The sequence below is a fragment of the Poecile atricapillus genome, chromosome 28, assembly GCF_030490865.1.
Source record: "Poecile atricapillus isolate bPoeAtr1 chromosome 28, bPoeAtr1.hap1, whole genome shotgun sequence".
NCBI lineage: Eukaryota > Metazoa > Chordata > Aves > Passeriformes > Paridae > Poecile > Poecile atricapillus.
Genome location: NC_081276.1, coordinates 3,815,970 through 3,835,038, shown reverse-complemented (window position 1 = coordinate 3,835,038; position 19,069 = coordinate 3,815,970). Strand labels below are relative to the sequence as shown.

At 48.8% G+C, this 19,069-nt stretch overlaps 1 protein-coding gene across 1 annotated transcript in view; it reads left to right on the top strand.

Moving 5' to 3' along the window:
• MLLT1 (MLLT1 super elongation complex subunit) overlaps positions 1–19,034 on the top strand; it is a 32,315-nt gene extending 13,281 nt beyond the window's left edge. The window contains exons 4-12 of the mRNA XM_058858544.1: positions 2,290–2,433; positions 3,943–4,068; positions 5,295–5,840; positions 10,506–10,593; positions 11,326–11,437; positions 12,590–12,689; positions 12,886–12,957; positions 14,283–14,354; positions 15,103–19,034. Coding sequence (XP_058714527.1) covers positions 2,290–2,433; positions 3,943–4,068; positions 5,295–5,840; positions 10,506–10,593; positions 11,326–11,437; positions 12,590–12,689; positions 12,886–12,957; positions 14,283–14,354; positions 15,103–15,231 — 1,389 coding nt within the window. The 3' untranslated portion in view covers positions 15,232–19,034. The remainder of the gene's footprint in view (positions 1–2,289; positions 2,434–3,942; positions 4,069–5,294; positions 5,841–10,505; positions 10,594–11,325; positions 11,438–12,589; positions 12,690–12,885; positions 12,958–14,282; positions 14,355–15,102) is intronic.
• Positions 19,035–19,069: the final 35 nt, after the last annotated feature.

Sequence of the window (19,069 nt, the reverse complement as noted above, 5' to 3'; positions counted from 1 at the left end):
CATGAAGGATTTGTAGGATTGTCTGGACCAAAGTTTGTAGGGTGACAAAGAACCTACTGTGGGTTGCAGCTCCCAGCAGCAGGATGTGTGGATCCCAACATGTTATTGAGAAAGGCTTTGAAGTGTGGCACTGTGGACTCAGCCTGGCTTTCCATTTAAAGTTAGAGGATGGGTAGGTCTGGGTCAATTGAGAGAGATTTTCCTCGGGTTTCTCCCCCCTTTCTTCCCCTTGATGGTTGTCTGGGGGGGAAGAACCTTTCAGGGAGGACCGGATGGATTAAGCTTTGGAGTGGCCTGAGCTGTAATCATTAGCTGGGTAGTGAGGGCAGTAAAGGAAAGAATGTTTATTTGCAGCTTTTTGCTTTGAGACTTTTGTGGTGGTTCTTTTAGGAGTGCTGTAATCTCAACTATTCACTGAGGGGGGGTGGGGGGCTCCTTATGGCCTGGGGGATACAAAGGAGATTTTAATGATCAGGGCACTCTGCTGGGGCTCATTCCCAGGGCAGTTGTGATCTCTGAGCTGGAGGAATATCCCATTAAAAACCTGCCTTAATTCTAGAAAAATTCAACAGACACATGATAAATACTTTGGTGCTTGTGAAAAAAGCACCAAAAAATGGGATACTCAAGGTGAGAGGAAAAGGGATCTGCTGCCTCTCTCCTGCTCGGAAAGCAAATGGGCAAATGACAAAGCAGAGCTGGTAATGGGATGGCAAAACATGTCCTGACCAAAGGCTGCGCTTGCTGATAGAGCCAAGATTATTTACTCTGTTGTAAACCAGGGAAAGCATTTTAGAAGCCATTATTAGGCCACATTTAGATTTCTATTCATCCTTCATTTCAGTTTATTAGGCTTTGAGGGACCCTGTGCAGCTGCTGTTTGAACTGCAGTGAGCGCACACGCAGAGCTCGCTAATGATTCCGTTAATGAGAACGGGCATGGAAAACAGGCAAATGACAGGGCAGTGTATTTTGCAAGAATTTTTCTTTTTCCTTCCATCTATCTGTTTTAGTTAACTCCTTTCAGTAGTGTGTGGGTTCTTCAGGACTTCCCCAAAAGAGGGTCTGAAGACTTGGCACTGGCAGCACATTAATCTGAGACTTCTCTGTGTCTCTTGATGCCTGCCCCTGTTTGAGGTTGAGGATCGAAGACCTCGACTCCTGGACGAGCTCAGGGTACTGATTTTGATGTAAACCAGGTGTAGCTACCACCCTTTGTATTGTTAGAGGTGTAGTTTATCCAAGGAAAGGCCTCTGGAGCAAACAGCAGGAGCTGGGGTGGTCTGAAGCCGTTTCAACCTATTTTCAGCAAATGTAATGGCTGGGGCTGGGAGCCTGCAGCGCCTGTTCCCATCCAACAATGCCACTGCACCAGGAAATCGAGCTGCTGGATGGGAATTCTGGAAAAGACTGCTGTGCAGCTGCTCGGTGCTGTGCAGGGAATGAGGCACGTGGGATGCATTCATGGAAATGCACAGGGCACTGCTGGCCTCACTGGGCTTCCCAGCAGAGTCTCTCTTGAATTTCCAGCCTGGAAATGCAAACTGCAAGAAACACCAGGCAGTGTCCTGTCGATATTTGTAATACACAAGGAGAGTATTTGCAGTTTTGGGGGAGGTAAAAAAGAGGGGGATTTCTTCCATTCTGTGCTACAAACGCAGCAGGTGGAACAGAGGCAGTGAGGCGCAGATGATCCCCCCACCACGCATACAAACTCCGGATTGCTTGGGTGAAAGTGCCCTTGGAAAGTTCAAAAGCCTGGGATATCTTCCCATTCAGCCCCTGCAATATGCATATTGAAAAGGATTTTACAAACCAAGCCATCCTTTTCCCATTGCGTTTAATCTTTTCTCGGTGCCCGCAGAGATCCTGGGAGTTCAGAAGTTGTTCCTCCTCTCAAAAAGGATTATGCTTTTCTTAATATTGATACTTAGAGTTGCTTCCCAAAGGAGATAGGATCTGAATTTTGCTGAAAACTGTAGTGCATAAAGCTTGTGAATCTGCTTTTCTGGGGAGACTTGAACAGCTTTAAACAGACAATTTTCAGTCAAAATCTGTGTCCATGCATTTCTTTTGCAGTGAGAAGCCTCATGCCTGAGTTCCCCATGAACAATGTTAACCTCAAGCACAAATAGTTTAATTTCCAGCTCTCTGATCTCATGGTGAAAAACTCCATGAATGCAACACTTGGTGGTTTATTTGGGATTTTCAGGAGTGACTGTTTGGATCCCCAGACTTCGTGTGCTTGCCAAGCTTCTTCCAGTTTCCCAAAGCCTTTCTTGTTTTTAGGAGGAGCCCAAAAAGGTTTGTTTCACATATGACCTATTCCTAAATCTGGAGGGGAACCCACCTGTGAACCACCTTCGTTGTGAGAAACTGACTTTCAACAACCCCACCAAGGAATTCAGGCGCAAACTCATCAGGGCTGGAGGGGTAAGTGCCCAGCTTGGGATCCTAAAAGGAGTGGGCTCGTTTTGCTCTGTGGTTTCTTTAAGCCCAGCAGGCTTCAAGCAGTTTTTTACATTCATTTAAAAGATGACCCAGCCAGTTTTGACTCGTGGTTATAGGGCTGTAGCATTTGCAGCAGAACAAATTCATTGTTGGTGTGTGATGGTGACTCTTCATTTGTCAGTTTAAATGTGAGCATTAATATCAAAGCAGAAAACTCCTCTGGAAGGTGAGATCTGGTCTGGATGTTGCAGTCAGGCAGCTGCAGTTACCTGTGACCTTCCTGGTGCCAGGAGCTGGGTCAGTACAGAAAAGCTCAAGGAAAGAGAGAGGCTTTCAAACCATTTCTTTTTTTTTTTTTTTTAGCTTAATAGTTAGTGCTTTCTGGTCAATAAATGACCTCTAAACCTGGCATCAGCTACTTGTGGCTTAGATAATAAAAAAAAATTAATGAAATTTGGACAATCTAGACTGAAAACAGGTGTGTGATATTATCGAGAAGACCCAGTGAAGTATGGGTTGCTACAGTAGCTGAACCCTTCCATCTGGGAAGGTAATGAATGGTGATAAACTAAAGGATGATCCTCAAATAACTGCAGGATCTGGGCAAATCACTCCAAGCCATAAAGTGCAAGAAATTTTTAATGAGCCACAGGATGTCAAGGCCAGGTTGGACAGGGCTTGGAGCAACCTGGGATAATGGGAGGTGTCCCTGCCCATGGGAGGGTGTGGAATAAGATGAGCTTTAATGCCCCTTCCAATCCAAATCACTCCATGATTCCTGTTCCTTGGTGTGCCAGTGCTCTCCTGTACTGGGCAGAGAGAGGAAGGTGCTCATTTCTGCCCTAGGATGGCTGGAATATGTCTGCTCTCTAGGATTTTCACAATATGGTATTTTAGTCCTTGTGTACTGAGGTGATTCAGCTGTTAATCACTTTTGATGCCCTTTCTCTGGTGGCAGTTTTCCACAGAATTATCCTGGCAATGTAGGGAAGGTAAGAAGGGAATTGTTCTGTGGAGCTCAGTGCTTGGTGTTAAGATTTTGTCAAGGGAAAAGCCCTGTTTTTTTCTTTTTTTCCCTGAAAGAATTCAGCTTCTCTTAAACCAAGGAAGTCTTGCTCATTCCTTCCAGATTTATCTCCCTACCCTTTTTCAGGGGAAGAGCATTTGCAGCAGAACACGTAGTTCTTGTCCAGAGCTTTATTGCCTGCCTGTGCTCACAATATTGGCATTCCCTTTGGGAAAGACACTCGATATTGCATTGCTGCCTTTCAGTTTTTGTGGGTTTAATACTCTGTATTTGAGGAGTTGCCTTGAAACTGAGCATTCCATAGACGATATCTTTTTATGGCCTTTAAGCAGGCGAGGAAAAAAACATTGAAAAGATGAATAATAGTGTGTTAATTGAGCAAGTGGCTTAACATAATCATGTGTTAATAGTTAATAGTCCGTGAGACTTTGTGCAGACATAATTTCCCTCCTCTTTATTCCTAGGTAATGGTGATGCCAGAAGGAGCAGAGACTGTTTCAAGGCCAAGTCCCGATTATCCGATGCTGCCCACGATACCTCTCTCTGCCTTCTCTGATCCCAAGAAGACCAAACCCTCCCATGGGTCAAAGGTCAGTGCAGCACACGTTTGGGTCAGCCCGAGGTGAGGGAGTCTTTCAGGCCAGGCTGCTGAGAGCTTGTTCAGCAGCTGTTCCTGGCTGCTGCTAATTCTGAACCTCCTTGTACTCTGCAGTTCAGTAGTTAATGGTCTGGAACTTCCCAGCCTTTAGGAGGTTTTTTTACGATCTGATAGACTTCTCTCCAGGGAAGTTTTGAAAAGAAAATTAAATGTGCAAGACTGGGAATTTTCGGTGAATCGTATCTTCCTTAAAGGCAGATGAAATCCTCTCTGATTGTTCTGGTTGTGTCCTCGATGCTGAGGATGGATTCTGTGGCTCTCTCACTGTGTGCCATGCCCAGCTGCACAGTGAGTCCCTGCACCTCTTGGCAGGAAGGCTGAGTGGAAAGTCAGCCCTTCCTCTCCTCAGGGCACTGCTGGAGAGAACATCAAGTACGCTTCCCTTGATGCACCGGGTGCTTTCCAGATTGGATGTTTGCATCCAGCAGTAGCCAGGTCCTGAGACTTCCAAAGAACCCCAAGTCTTTTCTTTTTTTTCCCTTATGTACTGAAGCTATTTTTGTATAATCCTACATGGGAGAAACAATCCCTAAGCAATGTGTTTTGGAGCAGATTACATGCACTTTATCAGCCTGAACAGTCACAGGTATTAACAGCAATTCATTTTCCAGTGTAATTCAATTCTGATAGCCATGTTTTTCAGGGCTCTAAACACTTTGGCACTTCAGTTATGCCTTCTGATGTTACGAAACAGAGTCAAGATGACTTACCTGTTAGTGGCTGATTTAATTTTGGTCAGGAATTAAGCACTGGAAAACACAGCAGAGAAATAAATGGCTCTGAGATGAGCTCTGGTGAAAATTGCCAGTTGCTAAAGAGACAGCATTCTCCTGCTTCCCTTCCTCCAGGGTGCCCTGAGAGGTGCATCTGTGTTTGCATTCAGGTTAAACCTGAATTAAACATCTGTAGATGCTTCTAGACCTTTGACAGGCCCTGGAAAGGTGCAGAACATGTTTTATCCTTTCCTAAATGTTGAAGTGAGCACTGCTAGCTTGTGTGCAGCATCTTGAGGGAGGTGTGGATGTTTACCTGGGCACATGGGGGTGGATTTCTGCACGGAACAATCGCTGCCATGTGATTTATGAGGATGTGTTTTATCATTCTGTGCAGAGCTGCAGTTTCATACCCAGCTTGCTTGTTTCTGTTGCTGAATTTTAGGATGCAAACAAGGAAAGTAGCAAAGCATCCAAGCCACATAAAGTAACCAAGGAGCACAGGGAGAGGCCCAGGAAAGACTCTGAGAGCAAAAACTCCTCCAAAGACCTTGAGAGAGAACAGAACAAGCCTTTGAAGGACTCCTCCAGAAAACCAACTGAGAACAAACTGCCTAAGGAGGAGAAGGCACCTCCAAAAGCTGCTTTCAAGGAACCAAAACTGGCCGTGAAGGAGACCAAACTGGAGAACACATCTCCAAAGGGGGGGCCACAGCCGGAGCTAAAGTCTTCCAGCAAGAGGCCCTCCAACGTGGAGTCACCAAAGCCTAGTGCCAAAAAACAAAAAAAGAGTAGCTCCAAAGGGGTAAAGAATATCCTGGGGACATCTCCCAGAACCTCGTCTTCCTCATATCCAGAGAAGAAACAAACCAAGGAGAAGATGAATGCCAAAGTGGAAAAGGTAAAATCTGAGAGTGAGGCCAAGGAAATCAAAAAGCCCGTGGAAATGGAGGAGTCAAACTCAGAGGATGAAACTTCTTTCAAGTCAGAGGTGAGTAGGGATTTATTCTTTACCAGAATTTGGAAAGATGATGTTAAATCCCTGCCTGAAGAAGATGTTAAAAATAATCTCTCAGAGAAGATAGAGCAGCAGATTGGTAAATGCTTAGGCTGGGTTGCATCTCCAATAAAATTATTTGAAACTCCAGTCAATATTAAATGTTCCTCCTGTGTGGTTTTAGCTCCTGTTTCAACTACAAACTTTTATTGAGATTTATCTGCAGGCAGTTACCTAGAAGTCAGAGTTTAAGGTTATGCTCCCTCATTCATCCCTTGCAGTGACATCTACAGAACTACCAGAGATACAGAGACACTTTCTGCCTGCTCATGATAGCAGTGTTTTAGAGGGTGATCTTATTTCAGAAAAGATGGAAATCATCTCAGTTTTGGTAACGAAAAAAAACAGTATTAAATTTTAAAATGTAAATAAAGCCCCTCTTCCTGCCATGGCCTCTAAGAAATGTGCCATTGGCTGAAGCTCAAAATACAACCACATGCCTCTAAATCTAAATAAGTTGTGTTGTGAAACATAAAACAAATTATGTTCTTGTACTACTATTTTTAAAAGCTGTCTAAATATTTTTTCCGTTTTACAACTGAGAACATTCCTCATCCTCTGTTTTCTAAAAAGTGTTTTCTAAAAGAAGGCAAAATAAAATGCAAGAAGGGACAGACAAATCCAAACTCTTCCTACTTTTCACTTGTATATTTGTTATAGAGAAACCATATATCTTGTAATAGGGTTCACAGGATAATGTCATGGGAATTCTGGAAGTGGATCCTCCTGACCACTTTAAGAAAAAGGTTTATTTTATTAAGATGAATTTTCTAGGGACAGTTTGTATTATGAATTAATCAGCTCTGTGATACAACAAATATTGATGTGTTTGTTGGGAAGGGTTTCTTTCTGCAGGATTCCCAGTAGAAGAGTTTATTGGGCAAGTATTAATTCCACAGTGCAGAAAAGTCACATCCCTGGAAGTGTCTGAGACCAGGCTGGACAGGGCTTGGAGCAGCCTGGGATAGTGGCAGGTGTCCCTGCCATGGCAGGAGGTGGCACAAGATGAGCTTTGGGGTCCCTTCCTACCCAAACCATGCTGGGATTTTGTGACTGTTTCCCAGATGGATTAAATGTGCACACTGGGCATTAAGAAGAGGCAGTTCCTCTCCCCTTTTAGCCTTCTCCCCAAAGTGCAGTGGTGCTCAGCAAGCCCCACATTTCAGTTCCAGGCACACAGCTCTCCCTGGGACTGGGACTGTGCTGATCCCGGGGTGTCCCCAGCCCCTCTCGGTCCCAGCAGTGTGAGCTGATGGTGCTGGAACCACAGCCTGTGCCAGTGGGGCTCAGCATCTGCTGCAGCCTGTCCTGCCCAGTGTCCTCGCTGCCCCAGCTCCTGTTGGGCACTGGACAGTGGATCTGGGGACACTCAGTGACAGACAGGGAGCGGTGGCAGCTGCCCCTCACAGCAGCTGAGGCTCCTGTGGAACCTGAGCCCCAGGGCACAGCAGCACCCAGGCTCTAGAGTCCTTGTGCACCCCGGGGTGAATCTCCCTGCTCCCAGCACTGCTGGTTGCTGCTCCAGGTTTCTCCTGGCACAGCTCCGTGTGGAGCCGTGTGGGAGCCACATCACTAAAGTGAGGGAGCAGCTGGAGGTGGACCAGGGCCCGGAAACTCTTAAATCAGCTCTGCTGCTGCAGCCAGGGGATTGTGCAACTGCTCGGGGCTGCAGCTCCTCGGTGGCTCCCAGCTGACATCTTTACAGGCTGCTGTGGAGTGGAGCAGCCCTGTTCCCATTTGTGCTCCTGGCCTAGGAGCTCAGAGGGGGATTCTGCAGAGGGATGAAGGAGTTTCTCCTGCTATTTCAGCTCCTGCTGCATATTACTTGGCTTTTTTTTTTTCTTTCCTTCCCCCACCAAGTCCAGTTCCCTGAACTGGCCTCATGCTTGGATGCCTCGGTGCTGACAAAAGGGAGAGGCAGGGATGGGAGGCAGAGTTGCTTTTTGCCATTGTCAGTGTTGCTTTGGTCTCATCCCAGTGACAGTCAGTGAGCACACGGAGCGTGTCCATCTGCATCCTCCTCTGGCTTAAAGAGCTGGTGGTGTTAATGGCAAAAGGAGAGATGGGTTATCCAACAACTGCTGCTTAGCTCCTGTTAAGTCATCTTAAAGGAGCACCTGCAGATCACCAGGAATGAGGGATGTAGCATTGGAGCTGTGGGTCAGATGCAGGAGCTGTGCTGCATTACCTTGAAAATATTCATAAAATCCAACAATGGTTTGGGTTGGAAGGGACCTTAAATATCATTCAGTTCCACCCCTGCCATGGCAGGGACACCTTCCACCATCCCAGGCTGCTCCAAGCCCCATCCAGCCTGGCCTTGGACATTTCCAGGGATCCAGGGGCAGCCACAGCTGTTCTGCACAATCTGTTCTCTCTGCTCTCCACTTCTATGTTGGAATTTCCCTGAACATCCAGGGCTGCTGCAGTGTGCCAATAGACCTGATACTGGATTTGTTAAATTATTCTCCTTTGCTCCTGAGGGTTGTAATACCATTTTTGACACATTTTCCCCCTTCTTACAGTGAAATAACGAAACTCTTGCCAATACCTGGGTGATGGTGTGGCCAGCAGGACCAAGGCAGGGATTGTCCCTGTGTGCTGGACACTGCTGAGGCCACACCTCAAGTGCTGTGTCCAGTTCTGGACCCCTCAGGGCAAGAAGGACCTTGAGGGGCTGGAGCATGTCCAGAGCAGGGAACGGAGCAGGGAAGGGTCTGGAGCCCCAGGAGGGGATGAGGGAGCTGGGAAAGGGGCTCAGCCTGGAGAAAAGGAGGCTCAGGGGGCCCTTCTGGCTCTGCACAACTCCCTGCCAGGAGGGGACAGCCGGGGGGGTCGGGCTCTGCTCCAGGGAACAGGGACAGGAGGAGAGGGAACGGCCTCAGGGGAGCCTCAGGTTGGACACCAGGAAGAATTCCTGCATGGAAAGGTTGGTCAGGAATCAAAAGGGGCTGCCCAGGGAGGTTTGGAGTGCCCATCCCTGAAGGTGTCTGAGGAAGGCCTGGACGTGGCACTCGGTGCTCTGGGCTGGGGACAAGGTGGGCATCAGGCACAGGCAGGAGGGATTCTGTGAGGAATTATGAAGAAGGGCAATCTTGGACGAAAAATTCTGCTGCCACTTTCACTTATCAGTTACTGAAGCTGCCAGTGTGCCTCTCTGTGCCTGTCTCAAGGTTTTTATAGTATTAACCCTTCCTGTGTCAAATTATTCATCAATGGGGTATATGTGATTCTTCCAGCATCAGGATTTGGCAGCAGTAGTACTAAGTGGATTCCTAGGAACGAAACAGTGAAACTGAAATGTTGATTCCCAGGCAGTTACTTTTAAAAAGGCAAGATATTGCAGTACTTTGAGAATCTTTAAACTAGAATCCGCCTGAGTACCAAAAGGAGCCCCATTGCAAGGGGATTTTCGGAGCTGTTTGGGGGCAGAGGGGGTTCCTGTGGCCTCTTCTGCCCTCTGGCGGTTCCCAAGGCTATTGCAGGTGATTGCAAACAGGATCGCATTTGCGATTAAAACTTCCCAATCTCACCCAAATTTCCTTCCTGGATGCTGCTGTTACCAGTAGTTCATTTACTCTTCACTCACTCCTACTGCACAGGATACTCCTGCTGTTTCTGCCAAGTGCTGACCCAGGAGTTGGGGTCGCAAGGGCTGAGTTGGTCTCTGTTATGTTTTCACAGTGAAGTGGAGCCAGTACAGTGGATCACTCAAACTGGTGCAGAAACAGCTGGGTTTAGGATATAATAATAATTTAGAATTAATTTTGGAGTCATGTGAACTAGTTGGGATAGCCATCCCCATGTCTGTGAGGAAAGGAGTAGAGAACTGGGATTGCTCATTGGAGAAGTGTTGGGGTGACCTCATTGTGGCCTTGCAGTGCCTGAAGGAGCCTGCAGGAAAGATAAACTGTTTCTAAGAGATGAAGAGACAGGACACAGGGAATGGCTTCCCACTGCCAGAGGGCAGGGAAAGATGGGATATTGGGAAGGAATTGTTCCCTGGCAAGGTGGGGAGGTCTTTGCACAATTCCCAGAGCAGCTCTGGCTGCCCTTGGATCCCTGGAAGTGTCCAAGGTCAGGCTGGACGGGGCTTGGAGCAGCCTGGGACAGTGGTTTGGATTAAATAATCTTTATGGTCCTGTCCAACCCAAACCACTCCATGCCTCTGATTCCATAGTCTGAGGTTCAAGGGAACCTTGGTGGGTACAATAAATACACTTTTTAATAGGGTTTGGATAGTTGTGGCTTCTGCGCTGGTCATCTGTCACACTTCAAAGTAAGGGCTGTCATTTCAATGTTTTTCAGATGCTCTGTATCATCATTTGAGGGGTTTGAACCTCGTGGTGTGAAGGGGTTTGATGGGAGTCCTTGATGTTGCTCCTAGGAGTGCTGAGCTATATCCTCCCAGACTTCCATAAAATCTGTTTTTATTCACCTCACATTTTGTTTTTTCCCATAGCCCCAAGAACTGTATTCAGTGATGGGTGATGCTGTAGAGTGCTCAGATGCTCCTGCCCCAGTGCTTTGTGCTCTGGTTTTCTGGATTAGAAAGATTAAGATTCTTTTTCTTTTGTTTCCCTTTTATGGGGGGTTAAGTCTGTCCAGTCCAGCCCTTCCAACTCCAGCTCCAGCTCCGACTCCAGCTCTGACTCTGATTTCGAGCCATCTCAGAACCACAGTCAAGGTGTGTTGCAAGAAATAGTTTCTTAAAACCTTCCTTGTGTAACCTTAAAAGGCTCAGGAGAATTAAATTTGCTTTTCCAGCACTATAATAATACAGTTTCTTGCATGCAGCCATGTGTTGGAGCTGTGATGCCTCAGCAAGAAAAGGCAATAATGTTATAAAGTCATGAACAAGTATTTTTCTTCTCTTGGCAGCTAATTTATGAGTAGGGAATCCCTCTGGATTTGGTTCTTTCCCTTTTGGCTTTGGTTTCTGCCTCAGTTTATAAATGTGTTGCTGCTGTCTGATCTGTAGAATCACCGGAACAGTTCTCCTCCAACCTCATATATGTTTTATTAAAAATTATAAATGTGCCATTCATCACTTTGCTGGAGTGTAACAGCTCCTTTCTCAGATCCCTCCACAGATAACACAGAGAGGGAAACTGACAACAGTAAATGTTCTAAATGCAGCAAATGCTGTGCTGCTCCTGTCTCCAGTGACATTTAAATCAGCCCCACACGCATGAAAAATGTGTCCTTTTGTTCTCATTTGGGAAGGGAGGGGGAGGATTTGGGAGGGGGGGAGGGAGTTGTAAAGTTTGTCAGCTCTGCTTTAGCTCTGAGCCTGGGACAGGGTGTCCTTTCCCAGTCATATCTCCCTGGGAGTCAGGATGTGTCTCAGGTGCTGGGGTTGGGTGGAGATGTGCTGGTTGTGTCCTGGTGCTGAATTCCCTTCTCCCATCTGCCCCAGGGCCCCTGCGCTCCATGGTGGAGGATCTGCAGTCGGAGGAGTCGGATGATGACGACAGCTCCTCAGGAGAGGAGGCAGCAGTCAAAGCAAACCCCGTCAGCCGGGATTCCAGGTGGTAACAAATCCAGAACAGAATTGGTGTGGGTGTTTGGGTGGCTCTTTGGCCTCTGCACTTGGGATTTTAGGGTGCTCTCCATTTGGAGGGAGCAATCAAAGGGCCAGGGCTCTGTGTGGGAGGGGAGGAAGGGCAGATGTGTTGGGTCACTCAGCACAGGATGGGGACACAGAGCTGGTGCCAACAGGGTTGGCTGAAGAGCACAAAGAGGGGAAGGCACTGTGGGAGGAGCTGAGCTGGCAGGTGTTGGTGACTGAGCCCCTTCAAACAGTCATTGTGACCCTCAGATCTCTGCAGAGCTGCTGGAGTGGGACAGTCTGCAGAGATTAGGGATGCCTGGGACAGGCAGAGTGTGCTGCTCTGGCTGTCTGGGACTGACAGAGCTCAGGAGTCACTCTCTGCCCACCCTACTCCACTGCTCTGGACTCAGTGACAGCTGTTTCCTGCTCCCTGGAAAGAGTTGAACTTCATCTTTCTTCCCTCAGGAAATGCTGTACAGCCCAAACCTGGAGTCACAGTGAATACTTGAACCTGAATGCTTGGCCCAGAGAGCAGCTGCACATTGGAAATGCTGCTGGTGGTTACCAAAACTAACAAATATCCATTATTGCACTTGTCATCATCAATGAAACAATAACAGAGAGACTTTGATGGGTGTTTTTGTAGACCTTTAGGGGACAACCAGTTTAGTTCACCAGAGGTAGGATACCTGCCATATCTGTAGAGCCAAAGGAGAAGGAGAATAAATAGGAAATCTTAGAGGTTACACCAGCAGCAGCACTAAATGCATTTTTTGCCTGTGGAGGTGTCAGTGAGCCTCTCATGCAGGTACTTTGTAATACTGGGAGGAATTCCTGAAGCAGCTGCTGTTTGTGAAATGAAATGGTGCTTAGTTGTTCTAGGGGACTTGTGTATGCCAGAGCTGAGCTGCTCCCTGTAATGTGTCACCTAAAATTCCCTGCTCTGGGAATGCAAGGTGACATCAGCTGGGAAAAAAGGGATTCTTGGAATCTCCAGCAGCCCATTCTTCCAGCCTATGCAGTAGTCTGTGATAAAGAAGAGAATTTCACTCAGCTCTGGGTGGCTCAGCTGGCAGCTGATGAGTTTGCTGCTGCTGGTGATGCTCATTCTGTGCTGGTGGTTTTTCAGACTGAGCCTCAGTGACAGTGACAGTGACAACAGCGCCGACTCGTGCCCGCCCAGCCGGGAGCCACCTCCTGGGCAGAAGCTGCCCCCAGCAAACAACAAGGTATGAAATCCCACCTTCCCACAGCTCTGCTTCCCACCTCCCCTGGTGCCTGCCTTGGAAATTCTCACTTCCACCAAATTTTCCCCATTCCTGTCCTCAGCAGACAGGTGATTCCTCCCTTTGCAGCGCTCTGCTGTGATGCTCCTGTGTTTCCTGAGCTAATTTTGGTCCTGTTGTTGGTTTCTTTTCCCCTCAGGCATCTGGAAGGAAAAGCCCAGAGTCTTGTAACAAGCCAGAGAAGATCCTGAAGAAGGGAACGTATGACAAGGTGTGTCCTGTGGAGAGGGATCTTTCATGATGTCCTGGAGTGCCAGGACACAGGGAATGGCTTCCACTGCCAGAGGGCAGGGCTGGATGGGATACTGGGAAGGAATTGTTCTCTGGGAGGGTGGGCAGGTCCCTGGATCCCTGGAAGTGCCCAAGGCCAGGCTGGACAGGGCTTGGAGCAGCCTGGGACAGTGGAAGATGTCCCTGCCATGGCAGGGGTGGCACTGGATGGGCTCTGAGCTCCTTCCAGGCCAAACCATTCCAGGATTCTGTGATTGAGGAGCTGAGCGTCACAGAGCAGTTCGGCCTCACTGTGCACAAAACCACCTGAATCAGCCCAGCCTGTTCATTGTTCTGTCTCAGCAGGGTAGAAGCTTGAGTTTAACAAAAACCAGATGTTGAAAGGACAGACTCTGGAGAGTGGCACTGCAGAAATTGCATACATTAAATAGCTGGAGCCCCAGGTGGTGTTCACAGGCAAAATGTTGAAATTGTTGTATTTGTTTGCCCTTTGTCTGAACCAATGGCCTGGTCACTGCTGCAGTGCTGGGGCACTTCACTCAAAGGCAGTTTCATCTGGCTTTGATCTTATAAATTAAAGATTATTTGATGCTCTCCTTTGCAGGTTTAGTTGGAACCTTTGTTTGTTCAATGAAATTCCCTCCTTCCTTGCCTCCAAGGAGGGCAGAACAGTGTCCATTCTGTGATTCACTAATTCTGTGAATCAGTTTTGCTGATACAGACCCGTTGTTGGCTGCCTAAAAAAACCTAAAATTAAGAAAAAGCCTAATATTAAGAATAAAACAAATCACTCTTACCTAAGAACAGTAAACGTGTTGAGCCTGTGAACAATCCTTCATTTCCTGTTGTGGAATGGGTAAAACTGCCTGGGAATACAGTGCACTCCAAGAATTTTTCCTTACCTAAATGCAGATCATTGCTCAGCAGATTGCTGGGATTTTGTTCAGTGGTGCACGTGATGTTTCCAGGTAATTTGGAGTTAATTGGGAGAACTCATTGATGAGGAGCTCCCACTGAGGGTTAGCAAGGTGAACTTCACCCCACTGATGTCCTCAAAGGTTCTGCCCAGTCCTTGGAGCTGGTTACAGTTGTGGGTGTCATGAAATTAAAAAAAATGGCCTTTAGAGCACTTGTATTTAAAGGAAGTCCTCAGTTCCCTGTACTTGAGACGGGGCAGGAGGCAGTAAGAAAGTAGGGAAAATGTCTGGAAGGGCCTCAAGTTCTTCTGATGCTCACTGGGGAAGTCCCTTTGGCAATACCTTCAGACTCTCCACGTGTTTGTGTTTGTCCCTGTTTGTGTTCCAGGCCTACACGGATGAGCTGGTGGAGCTCCACAGGCGGCTCATGGCACTACGGGAGCGCAACGTGCTCCAGCAGGTACAGACCTGTCCCTGCTGTCCCTGGGGATCTGTGTGTCCAGGGGCTCAGCCAGGCCCTTCCATGGAGGCTCTGCTTTGCTTTGAAAGCAGAAATATGGAGGAAAAAGTAGAAAAAGCTGTGCATGTAATGTTTTTGTTGGAAGTGGTAGAGGAGTGTGGTGTGGGCATCTTCCCTCTGCCATCCTCATAGCAATCCCAAAGTTGGGATCTCCTGGTCTGACTGACAGCGTGGTCTGACTGACAGCTTCTTCCTGGGGGGAAGGCAGAGGGGCAGGGGCTGAGCTCTGCTCTGGGCCAGGGACAGGAGGCCAGGAAGGGCTGGAGCTGTGCCAGGCCTTGGGATGGATCTCAGGGCAAGGTTCTTCCCCCCGAGGGTGCTGGCACTGCCCAGGCTCCCCAGGGAATGGGCCCGGCCCCAAGGCTGCCAGAGCTCCAGGAGCGTTTGGACAGCGCTCTCAGGGATGCTCAGGGTGGGGTTCTTGGGGGGTCTGGGCAGGGCCAGGGGCTGCACTGATCATCCCTGAGGGTCCCTCCCAGCTCAGGATGTTCTGTTTTATGGTTAAAAGGAAACATGCCCACATCACTGTCCAGACAGAGCTAGGCAGGCAGGCAGGAGGAGCTGGTTTGGTTTTTTGGGGAGAGGATTCCCCTCCTCTTGTGAGCCCCTCCAAGGAGTGGGAAAGCCTGGATGGGCTCTGGGTACCCCCTGCCCTCTGTGCTGTACTTACATCCATCCCCGTCTCCAGATCGTCAATCTCATTGAGGAAACCGGGCATTTCAACGTCACCAACACAACCTTTGACTTTGACCTCTTCTCCCTGGATGAGACGACCGTCCGCAAGCTGCAGAGCTACCTGGAGGCCGTGGCCACATGACGCTGGGCCTGGGAAGCTGGCTCTGCTCTTCAACCAGAGATCCCCTCCATTGGTACCAGGAAACCACCCCAAGGAACTAGGCCTTCTTATCCTCCTGCCTCACCCGAAGAAGCACTGCCTTAGAGAACAGCCATGCTCTAGGAATGCTCAGCCAGCTGCACTTTTCTTGTAGGCTTCAAACCAGCGCCCGCCTTGCTGAGTCTGTCCCGCCCCGGCTGCGTGGGCCAGGCCCCGAGCAGGGCGGGCGTGCTGCACTTAGGCTGCACAGCGCGACCTTTTCGGTTTCCCTTCGAGCAACTGTGTATCAAGAGCACATTTTCCGGGCATCTCTGAGCTCTGAAGAAGCGTGGATGCTGTTCCCTTCCCCTGGAGCTCGGGACCAGCCTGTGGAGAGCTCTGGAAGCAGAGCCCTCCCGCTCTGCCCCGCGCCGTGTGGGTGACATCGGCTTTGACAGAGCTGGCCGGGCCACTGGGGACACGGGAGGCTCCCCGGGGTCCTGCTGGTCTGCTGCAGAGGAGAGGGGTCAGATTCCAGCTGCATTCCAGCTGGGATCACCCACCGGTTCCGTGACCTGGCTCTCGGTGGGGACAGGACCCTCAGCTCCCTGCAGGGACACTCTGCTCGGTGAGAAGGCCTCTGGAACCTGCTGTCTCCTCTGGGGTTTGGAGGTGTCTTGTTTGTTGATCTGAGCTCCTAAACAAAGTCCCACTCCTTTCAGTCTGCTTTAACTGTAATAGGACTCCAAAACTGTAAGCTGTATATTTTATATATATATATTATATATATGTATGTACTGTATGTATAAGAAGGGCCTAGTTGGGTCTTACGATCTTAAGGGTGTGTTTTTCTGTTGTTTTTTTATGGCTCTGGCAGGGGAAGGCGCTTAATAAGATTTGACTCGTTTGTTCAATGCCTCTTGTGGACAATTTGTAGTGTAAGGAAGCTGGACAGCAACCTCCAGGCATCCCATGCTCCAGAAGGGGCTCACCCGTCGTCTTTCCATTTGTCAGTGTTTGATAACTTTGCCAAAACATGTGATTGGTTTTGTTCTGTGTTCTCAAAGAGGAATCTCCTTACAGTGGCCCCTATAGTAGTGGCTGTACTTTGGGAAAACCAAAACAAGGGAGAACTTAAATCTTTGGACACGCCTGGGAGACGCTGATGTAAAACACGGAGTTGGGTTTGTTCCCTCCTCCCTCTCCCGCCCCGCTGCCTGTGCAGGAAAAGGCAGGAAACAGAAACACTAATGCAGCCCCTTCCCCAGATTTCTAGTTAAACTAGTATTGACCTCCAAGTGTTGTCCAGGTGGGCATGGGGAAATCCCAGTGCCTTCCTCAAAGCTGTGTTACGCTCCTGGTCCCTAAATTCAGTATTGTCCCAGGAATTGCTGGTTTTTCTGAATGCTGTGGGGCACAGGCGCTGTGGGAGCAGCGGTGCTGGGGAGCCCCTCTGCTCAGGGAGGGTTGCACCGCTCCGGGTTTGCTGTCCCTTGTTTTGGGTTCCCCCTTTCTTTATCATGGAAATGTTGCAACTAATCAACTGAAGTGGCAATATGATGATAAGCTTGTTTGAGTTGGGTCATGTTGACCCGATTCCCATTAATTTTGTCCTTGTACCACCTTTCATGTGTCGTGTGTGTGTGTGTATATATATATATATATATATGTGTGTGTGTATATATATATATATATGGAAGTTCAAGCTCATGCCAGGAGCAAACCCTGTCACGCCAGTGATCTCAGCTGTTTTCTTTCTTGCTGGACGATGCCGGGGCTGGGTGGAAAGGCCAGAGAAGGTGGAGGGCAGGGCCCAGGGGAGGAGGTGGCAGCAGGACACCCACGGTGGAGCCTGGGCGGGTACTGCGAGCTCCTCTGTCTCTGTGGGGCTGTGCCAGGGGGAGGCAGCTCTGGGCACCCTGGGCTGGCCTTGGTGACACTGTCCCATCCCTGGGGCTGGCCAGGCTGAGGCCCAGCTCTCCTGAGGCTTTGCTGCCCTCTCTGCCCAGGTCTGTCCTCCCCCAGCTCCAGTCCCAGCACTGTCCCAGCTCCTGAGCTGCCTCTCCTGGCCCTGCTCCTGCCAGCACCCCGTGCTCACAGCTCCCAGCCTGTCCCTGAACACGCCTGGGAGGCTCTTCCTGAGCCTGGCTGGAAGCACCGAGCCCGTGGCATCGTCCTGTCCTGGAAGTGACTTTGTTGGTGAAGTCTGCTGAGCAGTGATAGGGCTTTTGTTTGGTTTTTATAAGAAGTATTTTACACATGGATTTTTTTAGACTGTTTATAATCCCCCTGAAAACCCAAGGTAGGATTGTTCCCCAGCAATAGTTCCTCTCCATTGTGTGCACATGCTGATTTGTTACTAAAAGGTTTTTGCAAGTACTTAGTTGTTCTACAGAGTTGATGTTTTTTGGGGTATGTGGTAGCGTCGGGGAGCACAGGAGGGGTGACTCTGCAAACAAAGAATGGTCACATTTGGGCCTCATCTTGTGTCCCCGTGGAGTTCCCTGTGTAGATTCCCTCTAGGCTGGCTGAACGCTGTTCTGAACATGCCGTGTACAGGTTTTTGTGGATAAAGTGTTTGTTCTTGTGTCACTCTTGAGAGCATGGATGGATTATTGTACTCTAGGAAGGAGGGGGCAGTGCTGCTGTGGGCATTGCTTCAGGTCCTCGAGGATGTGTAGTAGCTTGCATTGTTAAAAAAAGGAAGAAAAAAAAAAAAAAGAATCCCAAATTGACTTGTAGCCATAATGGTTTTTCCAAGGAAAATGGACAGGACTCTGTTACTTTTCCGTGTCCTTGGTGGTGGTGCTGCTGGCACAGGCAGGTGCTGGGCAGCCCGAGGGCTTCCCGAGTTGGAATGGTGCTGGAGGTGGGATCGGGACTCGGCTCCTCCATCCTCGGCCGTCGGAGCAGAGGGCAGGGAGGGCCAGGAGCGTTTTCCTGGGTCCTGCTCTGCGATGTGTTAAGCCTTGAGGCTTTGATTACTGACATGAACTATTAAAAAAGCTTAAAACAAGAGAGGAAAGGAAGGCTGGCAAAGCCCGGCTGAGGCGTTTGGGCCACGGAGGGAGCGAGGCTGGCTGAGGTCAGGCTGAATCCATGGAAGTGCAATGACTCTGCCACCCGTGGGATCCTGGGGTGCGGTGGGAGCATCAGAACGAGCCGAGCAATTGATGCAACAATCCAGAAGCAGTTTTTATTTGTCAGATCTTGGACCGTGTTTGATGGTGAGAGAGGTTTAAACGTCCCTTCCGGAGGGGCCTCTCCGCGAGCAGAGCCCGGAGCGGCTCCGGTTCCGCAGTTTTCCATGGGGGATGTGCTGGAGCCGGCTCTGCTCTCGTGAGGCTCCTCCCTGCTCACCCAGGTGCTCTGGTGATGCTGTGACACCCCTGGTGCACCTGGGACAGCTGGGAATTAGTGCTCAAAGGACCCAAATCGTGTTGCTTTCCTGGGGCGTGGAATAGCCATCAAAAACTGACAAGATGAGTTTGCACTCCTAAAGAAAAATGTAAGTACTTCAACTTCTAGAGAATTTTTAATTGTATTTCTGCCTAGAGCCGAGGTATTAAATACCTCAGCACCTGAGGATTTTAAAAGTTGTGTTGGGAGAAAGTTCTTCACTCAGCTGGAAGAAATGCAGCTGAGCCAAGACTAACTGCAAGATTAAAAAAAAAAACACAAAAAAACTCATGTTTGTAATACGTTACAGGATTGTTTGTCCTGAATTTTAAACTTTTTGTTAAATTTGTGGAACTATGGAGGAATTTTCTAGAAAAAGTGAAATAAAGTAAGATGGAAAAGTAAAACTTGGAAGTGTTTTTCAGTTGTTCTGTTGTTTCTC